Here is a 13997-nt window from a genome sequence, read left to right on the forward strand (position 1 = left end):
AACATTTATTTACTGAACACCTACTATGTGCTGCGCACCATGCCAAAGGGAACAGCAACAGAAGCTCCATCTATTAACTACCTACTGTGTTCTAGGCACTGTGCCAAGGGGAACGGCAACAAGCTCCATTAGGCACCTACTATGTGCCAGCACCAAGGGCTTCACAAAATAATAGAGCATCTATTTACTGAGTACCTACTACATGCTACGCATCATGCTAAGGGGAACAGCAACAGAAGTTCCACTTATCAGGCACCTATACTGTGTGTCAAGCATTGTGCCAAGGGCTTCATAGAATAGCAGGAAAAGAATCGTGGCCGGGCGCAGTGGCTCACGCCTGTAATCCCAGCACTTTGAGAGGCCGAGGTGGGTAGATCACGAGGTCAGGAGTTCGAAATCAGCCTGGCCAACATGGTGAAACCCCATCTCTACTAAAGATACAAAAAACTAGCTGGGCGTGGTGGCGGGAGCCTGTAATCCCAGCTACTCAGAAGGCTGAGGCAGGAGAATAACTTGAACCCAGGAGGCAGAGGTTGCAGTGAGCCAAGATCGTGTCACTGCACTCCAGCCTGAGCAACAGGGCAACTCTCCATCTCCCCCCGCAAAAAAAACAAAACTCTATGTCACACTATGTGCCAGGCAACAGCAATAGAAGCCCCATTAGGTACCTACCATGTGCCAGGCATCATGCCAAGGGCTTCATACAATAACAGCAAATGCACTTATTTACGGCCACCTACTGTAGGTCAGACACGGTGCCAAGGGCTTCATAATAATTTATGGGAAATATAGGAAAAATTTTCTTATAGTAAAAGCATTTATTTACTGAACACTTGTGCTACCAGGGACCTAAAGCCCATCCCAAAGGCTTACTTCAACTAGGGCCATCCAATTGGCCTCACTTAAAAATAATGCCCATGTCTTAAGCACCTACTGTGTGCTAGATAGAATGTCAAGGGCTTTATCAAATAATAATAAAAGTGCCTGTTTATTGGACACCTACTGGTGTCAGGTACCAGGCTCAGGACTTCATAGCTCATATTGAGCACCTACTGTGTGCCAAAATCTTTAAAGATCACAGCACTCCTGTGTTTAGTCCTGACTATGCACCTGGCACCACACTAAATCCACTACTGAGCCCATCAACAGCAAGTCTCATTTATTGAGCTCTACCACGGACTGGGTATGGTAATAGCTCTCTGAAGAGAAAACAGCAGTTGTCATTTAAGCAGCACCTACTATGTGCCAGGCACTGTGCTAAAGGCTCTCAGAAAACAGCAGTCCCTGCATGTTAAGCCCCTACTGTGTGCCAGGCACTGTGCTAAGGGCTTTATCAGAAAAGTTAATAGTCCCCATGTATTAAGCCCCTACTACGCACCAGGCACTGTATTAAAGGCTTCATTAGAAAACAGTTAATAGTCCCCATATATTAAGCCCCTACTGTGTACCAGGCACTGTGTTAAAGACTTCATCAGAAAACAGTAGTCGTCACCACATATTAAGCACCTGTTGTGTGCCAGGTACTGTGCTGGGGTTTATTGAAAAACAGTAAGTTTCCATACATTAAGCACCTACTATGTATCAGGCAACTCTACTAAGGGCCTTATGCAATGTTAATAATTTTCATTTTGTAAGCACCTACTGTGTGCCAAGCATTGTGCTAAGGGCTTTATTGGATAACTGTAATAGCACCTGGCATATTAAGCATCTACCGTGTGCCAGGCATTGCACTAAATACCTTATAGAAAAATAGTAATAGTTCTTATTTATTGAGCACCTACTATTTGCACACACTGTGCCAAAGGGCTTTGCAAATAAGTGAATGTTTTCAGTAAAAACTGTAACCAACTCTACCCTACACCCTTTCAAAGTGATAACAGTGCCCATCTGAACACCTACTATGTGCCTCACACTTAGGCTGCCTCTTTATAGCAAGTGCCACTTATTGAGCACTTACTGTATGCCAGGCATTGTGCCAAGAGGTTTGCAGAACAGTAATTGTTGCCACCTATGTTTTGAGTACCTACTGTGTGCCTGACACTAGGCTAAGCTTGATATAAACTGCTAACAGCTTCCATTTACTGAGTGCCAACTAGGTGCCCAGCACTGTGCCAATTCATATGTAGATTAAAACAACGGCTGCATTAGTGGGGCACCTACTGTGTGCCAGGCAGTATGTTAAGGTCTCTGCTAAATTACAGTGAGAGTTTCCGCATATTAAGGGGAACTGACTCTGTGTTAAAGGCGTATGAATCAGTAAGTCTCTGTGTGTTGCGTGCCTACTATGGCCAGATGCTGTGCTGAGGGCATTAGTGACAATAAGCTTCATTCTCTGCACGCCTACTGCAGGTGCAGCACCCTATGCCCACGTTGCATGCATTATCTCATTTAATGCACACACTATCTCATTTAATTCTCATATTCCCTCAGGTGGTCAGAACTCTCACTCCCCACCTGCCAACCCATGTCAACAGTGGGGAAACCAGATTCCAAAGTCTTTGTCTGTTAGACTTTCTACAGTCATTGGTTGTGTATGGACTGTGACCAGACCCCACCCTGGAAGCTTTTCATTATTTTGCATATCACCTCTCAATCTTGCCGAAAACCCAGAAGTGCAGCCCATTTTACAGGTGAGGAAACTGAGGCTCAGAAACAGCAAGCTACCTGCCCAGGAGCGAGAAGTGATGAGGTGGCAGAGCCAGGATTGGAACCCAGACTTGGCTGTGGTTCACAGGCTGGCTTGGTTTGAGGTTGGGAGCTCAGATCTCAGCCTTGTGCTAGTTGGGTATGGCGGGAGCCATATTCTCCCAAGTGCCCATGAGTTTAGAATCTACGTCTCCTGGAGGGAGGCCCAGAGAGATTACTGGCTTTGCTTGTGGCAAGAGCATTAGAAATCCTCACCATCAGAGCAGCTTGCTTGGTGGCTGAGCACGTGTTTACTGAGTACTTACTACGGACACTATCCTGCTAGTATCTGGAACCCAGAGATGAATCCTGTCCTCAAAGACACTGGGCTGCCAGAGACTGCAGAGGCCCCCCCAACAGCTTACTTCAACTAGAGAGACCCTCTGGCCTCACTTAAAGCAAAACATTAGAGGCCCCTTCTCCAAAACCAGACAAAGGGAACCCTTCCCCATTTCTTGACCAGCCACACCAACCAAAGGTGCCCAGGGGGGAATCAGGCAGGGAGCAGGGAAAAAACAAAAACAAAAAAACAAAACAATCAAGGAATGTGTCGGAAGGAATGGATTTGCTGAGAAAGGGGGAGAAAAAATAAAACCGAAACCATAATAAAATAAGAAACAACAGTGATGGTGATGATGATGAGAAAAACCATAATAAAAGAAAGAAAGACTCCTTCCAGAAAACGCCCAGTCTCGTTACCTACCTTCCACTCTTCAACTGCTAACTTACAAGACTTTCTTACGAGAGGGAACGGCCGAGTGCTGAGCTACAAGGCCAGACCGAACTCTGGGTGGGTCTCAGGATGCCAGCGGCCCCCGCAGCCCTGCTCCAGCCCCCAGCGTGCACACGCTGAGGTTCCAGGCAGGAGGCAGGAAGGTGGCACGGTGTCTGCGGAGACCCACGGCTGAGTGGTCTGACCTGCACCTACCCTGTGTTCAGCCTAAGAAGCCCGCAGTCCCTGGGGGGATGGATACGCCTGGCCCTGAGTCTTTGCTGTCGGTTCTCCTGGGCCCCACCCGTCTCGGGGCAAGAAGCGGGGAGTCCCTTCTCCCCAACTCCCTGTCCTGGGCCGCCCCAGAGGTTCGCATGGCTGGGCCGAAGCCGCTTTCTAGGTGACCATGGAGGTCACGTCCTTCACAATCCGGCCCAACCTGCGTGACATCTTGGGAAGGCACACGTGCAGAGACGTGGATGTGCATGCGTGGGCAGCGTGGCATGGTGGTGGCACGTGGTTTGGGAGAATTTCCAGGGCCGAATTCGGGCCACGGACTGTCCGTTCAGCCCAGAGGGGCTGGGGCAGGTTGGGGGCACGCGGGGTGGGCCGTTTTTGTGAACCTGCTTGAGACCAGCGTGTACTCACCTTCAGGACACCTCAGCCGGTCTCAGGTGGCTGCCCAAGCCACAGGCCACCCTCACTGACTCCACCTCACACAGACGCGCCCAGACGCCTTGGAGCCGCCGGGTGCTCAGCTCGGCTCGGTTTGTGGGGAGCAGGAAGGAGGGAAGGGGACCGACGGGGGCGGGGGGGGTTGTGTCTCCGAGGCACCCCACCCTCCCCAATCCCAGCGGCTCAGATGCCCCAGCTGGAGTTGATGTTAATCCCTCGACTGACCCGAGATGCCCTTGTGTACACACACCCGGGGCGGGCCTTGAAGGTATGACCATCGTGACTGATTCCGGAAGAAAGCCTGGGGTGGCTACGTCGTGACTGACTGGGTGAGGGGAGGGAAGGGGGGAAGCAGGGGGAGGCCACGACAGGGAGACCACGCTGGTGGAGGCCACACCAGTGGAGGCCACGCTGGGCTGAGCTGGGCTGAGCGGAGCCAGGGAGGCGGGTGAGGTGGGGAGACGGCAGACGTGGCCTGTCCAGCCCCGAGCTTGGAGAAGTCAGGGAGAGAGGGTGGCAGTGACCCACAGTGCCAGGTGAAGGGTGAGTCGCGCGAAACAGGGAGGCCGGGCCAGCACAGCAGAGAACTCCAGAGATTTGAGCCCCGAGTGGGGGCCTGCATGCCCCCACGAAACCTGGCATCAGCTCCGATTCCACCCCCTCCCCACCCCCGGGAACTGGGACCTCATCCTGGGGTTGGAGAGCCAAGGCTCCCTGCCCAGGGGAGGAAGGCCCACGGGGAAGGTGGGTTTGTCTCTGTGTCCTTTGCTGTCTCTGAGAATGATGGGGTGCAAGCTGTGACCACAGCCTCACAGTACCCCTCAAAATGCCTCGGAAATGGGCACATGGCCCTTCCATCAGCCCCCCACTCCAGGATGGAAAGAGGAGAAGGAAGGCGTGGCCCCAGAACCTCTCCTAGACCAGGGCCAAGATCAGCCACTTCTCCTTGACCCCGAGTCTCAACCCGGGTCACCAGGCCCAGGGGCACAGACAACCCTGTGCTGAGACCCTCGCTGTGCTGATGGGGAAACTGAGGCACAGCACAGGTAGATGGATCCGAGGTCGGGGAGCAAAGCGGAGACAGGCCCGGAGGCGCCCCCCACCCACTGCAGCAGGCCCCGCCTGGGTCCATCCGCCAAGAGGCTGTCTGCAGCCAGGCCGTGGTCCCCCCCGCAGAGAAGGGCGGCCCCGCGAGACACCTACTGGACTGCAGCGTGCGCTGCCGCACCACGGGAGTGAAGGCGCCCAGGCCCTGCGGCGAGCGGGCCGCCAGGCGGAAGGCGTACTCCGTGTTGGGCTTCAGGTCCTCCACCACGTAGGAAGTCGTCGGGTCAAAGGTCCTTCCCACCTGGGGGCAGGGCAGAGAGGGACGGAGAGGGATGGGGGAGAGAGAGAGGCAGAGAGAAACACAGAGGGGAGAAAGAGAGAAACACAGGGGGGAGAGAGAGAGAAAGAGAGAGAGAGAGAGACAGAGAGAAACAGAGACGGGGTGGGGCAGACAGGGACAGAGAGGGATGGGGGAGAGACAGAGAGAGAGAGACAGAGATAGAGACAGAGAAACAGAGGGGGAGAGAGAGAGACAGAGATAAACAGAGACGGGTGGGGCAGAGAGGGATGGGGGAAAGAGAGAGAGAGAGAAACAGAGACAGGGTGGGATAGAGAGGGACAGAGAGGGATGGGGAGAGAGAGACAGAGAAACAGAGGGGAGAGAGAGTCAGAGACAGAGGGACACAGAATGTACGCATTATGGGTAGGTGGATTGATACATGGGTGCATGTATGGATTATAGATGGATGGATGGATGGATGAATAGAGAGGTGGGTGGGTAAATGGATATATGAATTTATAAGAGTATGAATGTATGGATTATGGATGGATGGATGGATGAACAGGTGACAAAGATAGAGACAGAGAAACAAAGTAGAGAGACAGAGATAAATGGGAGAGACAGAGAAACAGGAGAGAGATACAGAGACAGAGGAATAGAGAAATAGAGACAAGAAAGAGACAGATAACAGAGATAGGGAGAAAGAGACAGAAAGAGACAGAGAAATAGAAACAGACAGAGAGGGAGAGAGAGACAGAGACAGAGAAATGGAGGGGAGAGAGATTGACACAGGGACAGAGAAAGAGAGAAGAGAGAGAAATAGAGATAGAGACAGAAATAGAGAGACAGAGATGGAAGAAACAGATACAGACATAGAAAGAGAGGCAGAGAGACAGAAAGAGACAGACGGAGATAGATGGAGACAGAAAAAAAACACAGATAAGAGAGACAGAAAGAGAAACAGAGACAGAGAGAGACAGAGACATAAACAGACAGACCCAGAGGGATGGAGAGTGAGCGTCAGAGGCACCGGTGAAGACAGACACAGAGAGAAGCAGAGAGCGAGAGAGGGGGACGCCAGGACACACGGAGCCAGAGAGAGGCCACCAGCGGCAGAGGAGAAAGAGGAGAAAAAAGTGGAGGGAAAGGCACAGAGGGACAGAGATGCAGGAGAACCAGAAGGGGTCAGGAAGAGCAGAATCCGCAGCACACACAGGGACAAAGATGGGGGAGAGATGGGTGGGCAGCGTCAGAGAGCACCGGGGAGGAGCCCAGGGCAGGCCAGCCCGTCCCCGCGCTGCCTCACCTCCCGGCCGTGGTCGCCTTCCCGGAAGAGGAGCTCGTACTTGATGATGCTCTCCTGCCGCGGGGGACTCCAGGACAGCGTGATGCTGGTCTCCGACCTGGCCTCGGCCCGCAGGTTCATGGGCTGGCCGGGCACTGTGGGGGTGCGGGGAGACAACTAGGAGTGGGGGAGCGTCCACCCCGTGAAAGGGGCCCCACCTGCTGAGTGTCCCCACTAAAAAGCTTCCAGCTCTGGGTGCTTCTAGAATGTTTTTTTATTTTCCTGGGGATCTAGCCCCCATCCCATTGTCACCTGTCCACCTCCGTTCCTCCATCCTCTCTTCTTCCAAAGGAAAAGAACACATTTAAAAATCCCCCCACCCTTTTTTTTTTTTTTTTGAGATGGAGTCTCACTCTGTCACCCAGGCTGGAGTGCAGTGGCGCGATCTCGGCTCACTGCAACCTCCACCTCCAGGGTTCAAGTGGTTCTCCTGCCTCAGTCTCCCAAATAGCTGGGATTACAGGCACCTGCCACCATGCCTGGCTAACGTTTGTATTTTTGCTAGAGACGGGGATTCACCATTTGGCCAGGCTGGTCTCAAACTCCTGATCTCAAGTGATCCTCCTGCCTTGGCCTCCCAAAGTGCTGGGATTATAGGCGTGAGCCACCACACCCGGTCCCAAAATCTCCTTTTCAAATCATCCTGGTGCCCTCGCTGGCTGCGCATTAGATGACAGACAAATTAGCAGGGAGGTATATGTGCATATTTTATTTCATTTTATTTTAGTTTTTGAAACAGGGTCTCACTCGTTCACCCAGGCTGGAGTGTAGTGGTGCGATCATAGCTCACTACAGCCTCCAACTCCTGGGCTCAGGTAATCCTCTCGCCTCAGCCTCCTAAGTAGCTGGGACCACAGGCATGCACCATCATGCTCAGCTAATTTTTAGTTTTTTTTGTGTACACATAGGGGTCTTGCTATGTTGCCCAGGCTGGTCTTGAACTCCTGGCTTCAGGCAATCCTCCTGCCTCGGCCTCCCAAAGTGTCAGGATTACAGGTGTCAGTCACAGTGCCTGGCCAAGGGTGCCTATTTTAAAATTTGGATCTCCATTCTGTATCTGCTCACAGACACAGCCAGCGCCAACGATCCCGGCCCTTTGCTTCAGCGAGTGCCTGAGTCTGCCCAGACTTTAGGTTTTGAAAGCCTGAGCCCTAAAGGAAAGGGTCAAACACCCTCAGAAAGCTGGGGTCCGCTGTACCTAAATGCCTCTTCCAAGTCCTCCCACCTGAGCAGGGAGGGAGACTGGCCCACTGCCTTAGGGGTGAGGCAGTTTTCTTTTATTTTTGAGATGGAGTTTCACTCTTGGTGCCCAGGTTGCAGTGCAGTGGCGCGATCTCAGCTCACCGCAACCTCCGCCTCCTGGGTTCAAGCGATGTACCTGCCTCAGCCTCTTGAGTAGCTGGGATTATAGGCACGCGCTATCATGCCTGGCTAATTTTGTATTTTTAGGAGAGATGGGGTTTCACCATATTGGCCAGGCTGGTCTTTAACTCCTGACCTCGTGATCTGCCTGCCTTGGTCTCCCAAAGTGCTGGGATTACAGGTGTGAGCCACCACGCTGAGCCAGCAGTTTTCATTTATTATTTCAGAAGCAGTGGCATCGGTCCCTCTAATGAGAACGGCAGACGAGGGGGGTTCTCAAACTCAAATGCCAACAGGGGCAGGGAGTTAACAGAGAAGAGAGAAGGAAGCACATACAGCCCTCCTTGTCTCCCACACAGTCACTGGGATCTACCTGTGTGTCTGATCATAGCCCTTTGGGCTTGTCAAATCAGGTTTTTTTAAGGGGAGTCAAAAATTTGGCTAAGATAACTCTCCGATTTTATTTTATTATTATTTTTTGAGACAGGGTCTCGCTCTGTCGCCCAGGCTGCAGGGCAGTGGCGACATTTCGGCTCACTGCAACCTCCGCCTCCTGAGTTCAATGATTCTCCTGCCTCAGTCTCCTGAGTATCTGGAACTACAGGCGTGTGCCACCACGACTAGCTAATTTTTGTATATATTTATTTTTTTAGTAGAGATAAGGTTTCGTCATGTTGGCTAGGCTGTTCTCAAACCCCTGACCTCAGGTGATCCACCTGCCTCAGCCTCCCAAAGTGCTGGGATCACAGGCATGAGCCACCACACCTCTCCAAATTTATTTTAATGTTTGTTTTTGTTTTAGAGACAAAGTCTTGTATGATAGTGGTGCTATCATAGCTCACTGTAGCCTTGAACTCCCGGGCTCAAGTGATCCTCCCATCTCAGCCTCGTGAGTAGCTGGGACTACAGGTGTGCACCACCATGCCTAGCTAATTTTTCTTTTTCTTTTTTTTTTTTTTGTAGAGATGGGGTCTAGCTACATTGCCGAGGCTGGTCTTGAACTCCTGGCCTCAAGAAATTCTCCTATCTTGGCCTCCCCAAGTGCTGGGATTACAGACATGAGCTACTACACCTGGCCCTACATATGTTTCTTAAGAAATGGGGTCTTGCTATATTATCTAGGCTGGACTCAAACTCACGGGCTCAGCTATCCTCCTGCATCTGCCTCTTGACTAGCTGGGACTACAGGCACATGCCACTAAGCCTGGCTAGCTCTCTGATTTTTGTTTTTATTTTTTTAATTTTTTTGAGATAGCATTTCATTCGTCGCCCAGGCTGGATGCAATAGCATGATCTTGGCTCACAGAAAACTCCACCTCCCAGGTTCAAGTGATTCTCCTGCCTTAGCCTCCAGAGAAGCTGGGATTACAGGCGCCCGCCAGCATGCCCGGCTAATTTTTTTTTTTTGTATTATTAACAGAAATGGGGTTTCACCATGTTGGCCAGGCTGGTCTTGAACTCCTGACCTCAGGTGATCCACCCGCCTCAAACTCCTGACCTCAGGTAATCTGCTTGCCTCTGCCTCCCAAAATGCTGAGGTTACAGGTGTGAGCTACCGCGCCTGGCCTCGCTCCCTGATTTTAAATGCTAGCATGGAAAGAAAAAAAATAAATGTATATATATATGTACATTAAAAAAAAAATTTTTTTTTTTGAGGTGCGAGTCTCATTCTCTCGCCCAGGCTGGAGTGCACTGGTGTGATCTCGGCTCACTGCAACCTCCGCCTCCAGGGTTCAAGCGATTCTCCTGCCTCAGCCTCCCAAGTAGCTGGGATTACAAGCACAGGTCACCACGCCTGGCTAATTTTTATATTTTTAGGAGAGACAGGGTTTCGCCATGTTGGCCAGGCTAGTCTTGAACTCCTGACCTCAGGTGATCCGCCCGCCTCGGCCTCCCAAAGTGCTGAGATTACAGGCGTGAGCCACCGCGCCCGGCCTAAATGCTAGCATGAAAATATCTGAAAGCACCGTGCAGAACCCACAAACCACTCTGCGTCTTCCAGGGAGCATGCAAAGAGTCAAGCCGCATGGCCGGGGCCCCGAGTCCTGCCAACCCCACGCCTCACCTCCCTGCTGCGTCTTGACCTGGATGGGGTCCGAGAGGGGCCCGTCGCCGACGGAGGTGAAGGCGAGCACCCGTACAGTGTAGGTCTCGTCCTCCAGCAAGCTGCCCACGGTGGTCAGCAGGCTGTCGTCCACGTTGTGCTTCTGCCAGTTGCCCACGGGGTGCTCCGGCTCCATGGTGTAGTACACACGGTAGCCGCGAATCAGCCCGTTGGGCTCCACCGGCTCCTCCCACTGCACGATCATGGTGGTGGCGCTGAGCATCCGGGCTTGCACGTTTCGTGGCGCGCTGGCCGGGGCCTGCTCGCCCGTGCGGGTGACCACGGACTCACTGGGGGGTCCCTGGCCGATAGAGTTGACGGCCGACACCCAGATCTCATACTCCGAGTTGGGGCTCAGGCCGCCAATGCTGTAGCGCGTGGTGGTAATGTCCTCTTTAATCTGGTATGGCCCGTCCTGGCTCTTGGATTTATATTCGATGACGTAATAGGACACAGGGTCTGGGTTGCCCGAGTCCCACGTGATGGTGATGCTGGTGGCTGTGTTCTCGGTCACCACGGGAGTCCCGGGAGCTTTGGGGAGAGCTGTGGGCAGGAGGCAGCTGTGTCATGTGTTGGGCACATGGGCTGAGGACCTCGAAGGCTGTGTGACTTTCACCATTCAATTGCCTTCTCTGAGCCTTGATTTGCCCAGCAGTAACCACAGGCCTCATGACCCCTGTCATCACCTATGTGGCAAACTATGGCCCAGGGGCCACCTAGTACCCATTTTCTTTCTTTCTTTTCTTTTCTTTTTTTTTGACGGAGCCTTGCTCGGTCACCCAGGCTGGAGTGCAATGGCTGGATCTCAGCTCACTGCAACCTCCACCTCCCGGGTTCAAGTGATTCTCCTGCCTCAGCCTCCCCAGTAACTGGGATTACAGATGTCCGCCACCACGCCCAGGTAATTTTTTTTTTGTATTTTTAGTAGACAGGGTTTCACCATGTTGGCTAGGCTGATCTCGAACTCCTGACCTCAGGTGATCTGCCCGGCTCGGCCTCCCGAAGTGCTGGGATTATAGGCGTGAGTCACTGCGCCCGGCCAGGATCATGTATAACCAATAAATACCTGTTCAAACAACAACTGTTCCCTTCCTAACTACGAATGACTGAAGCCAAAAGGGTAACTCGGAGGTGCTCCTACACTGCCTCCCACCTGTGCCTGAAGTCAGGGATCAACTCCAGCCTGCCCCTCCACCTAGAAGCCCCATGGGCCCTGCTCACATTTCACCGTGATCTGAGCAACCGCCTCGATGACGCCCAGGCTGGACATGGCCACGCAGGTGTAGTTGGCCGAGTCCTTGACGTCTGTGAGTTCTAGCACGTTCCGGCCTACGGGCATGTCATCCTCGGGCGTCAGGTCCTCGGCCCCCTGCATCCACTTCACGTACGGCATGGGCGAGCCCACGGCCACACAGGTGATGTTCACGTTGCCCCCTGGCATGATCTCGTGGCTCACGGGCAGGATGGAGAAGCGCGGGGCCACGCGGCGGACTGGGGAGGGGGCGGCAGCAGCGACGGGAGGGAGGTGTGAGGTGGGGTGGGGGTGGGAGGGGAAGACAGGATGCGGAGGAGAAAAGAAAGAAAAGCAGGAAGGAAGAAAGAAAGAAGGAAAGAAAGAAAAAAAGGAAAAAAAAAAAAGTGGAAAACCATTTAAATATAACAGGGCTGGTTCTTTTCCCTCTGTTGATTTTTTTCCCCCCAAATGAAAACAAAACAAAAGAACCAAATTAAAAAACCAAATTCCAACACAAAGAAACCAAAACTTCAAAGGAAGGTACTTCACAAACAATATATAGAGAGATATATCAATATATAATAGACATGAAGCATTATCTCATAGCAACAGGGTTTCATAGACCAGGGTGGCTGGTCACAGCACAGATACGAACACAAAAATTTATCAGCGGTTTCTCATCTTTGCAGACAGAGGTGGCTTCAGGGGGCAGCCCCTCCGATCACTCCTGAATGGGGGCATCTCCTTCGGGGAGCGCTGGAAGATTCCGGCTGCGAGTGTCAGGATGTGGGTGGGTGAGGAGACGGGGCAACTTCTAACCCACCCTGGTTCTCAGGATGTGGTGGTCATAGGACAGTTGTTGAGAGACCAGGAGACAGTGGGAGCCTGAGATTCTCAACCCCCCACTCCCCGGTGACTTGGGGCACTGCCCACTTACCCCCCTCCCACTGGGCCCTCCAGGAAAAGATGAGAAACTCTAATGAAATTTTTGTGGTTTTTGGGTATAGAAACCCTTCTAAAAGCTTCTGTCAGATCTGACAAGTTTCCATCAATAGATGCAGCTCTGAGTCACAAACATCATGCAAAATAGATTGTGAGAGAGAGAGAGAGAGAGAAAGAGAGAGAGAAAGACAGAGAAAGGAGGGAGGAACTGCAGGGGGATCTGGATCTTGGGGATCTCTAGTGCACACTTACATGACACCAGAGAGAGGAGACGAATGAATGGGGAGAAAGAGAGAAGAGGAGAAAACAGGGACAGAGAGCAGGAGGGGCAGAGAAAGAAAGAAAGAAGGGGGGGGGCCCACTTCAATGCTGCATATTAATTCTAGCAGATGTGATCCAATGTGACATGCCACATTGTCACATCACAGCCCTGGCAGAATAATAAATAGGATATTCATAATAATAATAATAATTAATAATAAACAAGGGAATGAACTTGAACGTTGAGAGAACAGGGACATGTTCTGTGCGTTTCTTAGCGGGGAAGTGGATGCAGCCTTCTCTCAGAGACCATGAAGGCAGCAGGATGCATTTCGGGGGCTCCGTTTTCGGAAGTCAGATGGGTTCCGGGGCAGCGGGAAGGGGAGGAGGCTAGTGGGCACCTGAACTTGCAAAGAGCATTGCTGGCCCAGAGGGGCTATTTAACTGCTGTGGGAAGGACTTGGGTGAACCTAACAAATCCTTCTAGCGGGAAAAGGGGTTGTCCCTGGGTGACAGTCTCAGGTCCTAAAGAAGACACATGGGTGCGTCCCCAGCTTTGGGTGGGTGAAACAAGAGCTTTGGGAGTCTTGTTTCAACTGCACAGATGACCGACTGGAGGCTCAGTTAGGATCCCCATCAACACCTGCCTCTGATTTTCATACAGGATTGGGGGGATGCAGCCTCAGGGGGTGGTCTCAGGGGGTCTGGTCTACGATGCTGAGGAGGGGGTTCAAGGGGATAAAGGGAGGCAGCCCCAACTCCCTCCCTTCCAGCCTCGGTTCCTAGCTGGAAATCTCAACCCCTGCCTTCCTGAATCTGGGCGGGAGGCAAAGAGAAGGGGGGACGTTGACAGGCGTGGGAGTGGGGTCTGGAAGCTGGCAGCCCTTCGGAAAAAGAAGCCCCGCGAAAAGTCCAGAGTCGCGCTGGAGACAGGATGGAGGGAGTGGAGGGTACTGCTCCCGGGGAGGAGTCGGGGCAGGGGGAGACAGAAGGGCCATGCACACAGAGTGGAGGTGAGGGGCGAGGTGCCGTGAGATGGGGGGGGGCAGGTGGCTTTCTGGTAGGGCTGGGTGGAGGGTGGGGGTGTGGGGGGAGAATGGGGTCCGGCCAGCCGGCGGACACAGTCCAGGCCAGCCGCCGGCACCCACAGCGAGGCACAGGTAAGATGCCGAGGCTGAGTTGTCATGGAAACGGAACACAATGGAGAAATGAGCGTGGGGGGAGCTAATTATTCAAGGACAGAAAAAAAACGGCATCGACGTCCAAAACAAAACCAGGAAGAACAAATGAAATAAAGCAAAAGCAATTAAAAAGAAAAAAAAGAGGAGAGAATCTAAAAAATAAACAAAC

The 13997-nt window shown here is 52.5% G+C and overlaps 1 protein-coding gene across 2 annotated transcripts in view; it reads right to left on the reverse strand.

The window, feature by feature from the left end:
* Window positions 1–13997, reverse strand: part of PTPRS (protein tyrosine phosphatase receptor type S) — a 136457-nt gene that overhangs the window by 28160 nt on the left and 94300 nt on the right. For both annotated transcript variants that reach the window (XM_073017078.1, XM_037994384.2), the window contains exons 7-10: window positions 11432–11701; window positions 10172–10753; window positions 6706–6839; window positions 5276–5420 (exon numbers count right to left, since the gene is read on the reverse strand). In XM_073017078.1, coding sequence (XP_072873179.1) covers window positions 5276–5420; window positions 6706–6839; window positions 10172–10753; window positions 11432–11701 — 1131 coding nt within the window. The remainder of the gene's footprint in view (window positions 1–5275; window positions 5421–6705; window positions 6840–10171; window positions 10754–11431; window positions 11702–13997) is intronic.

The sequence above is a fragment of the Chlorocebus sabaeus genome, chromosome 6, assembly GCF_047675955.1.
Source record: "Chlorocebus sabaeus isolate Y175 chromosome 6, mChlSab1.0.hap1, whole genome shotgun sequence".
NCBI lineage: Eukaryota > Metazoa > Chordata > Mammalia > Primates > Cercopithecidae > Chlorocebus > Chlorocebus sabaeus.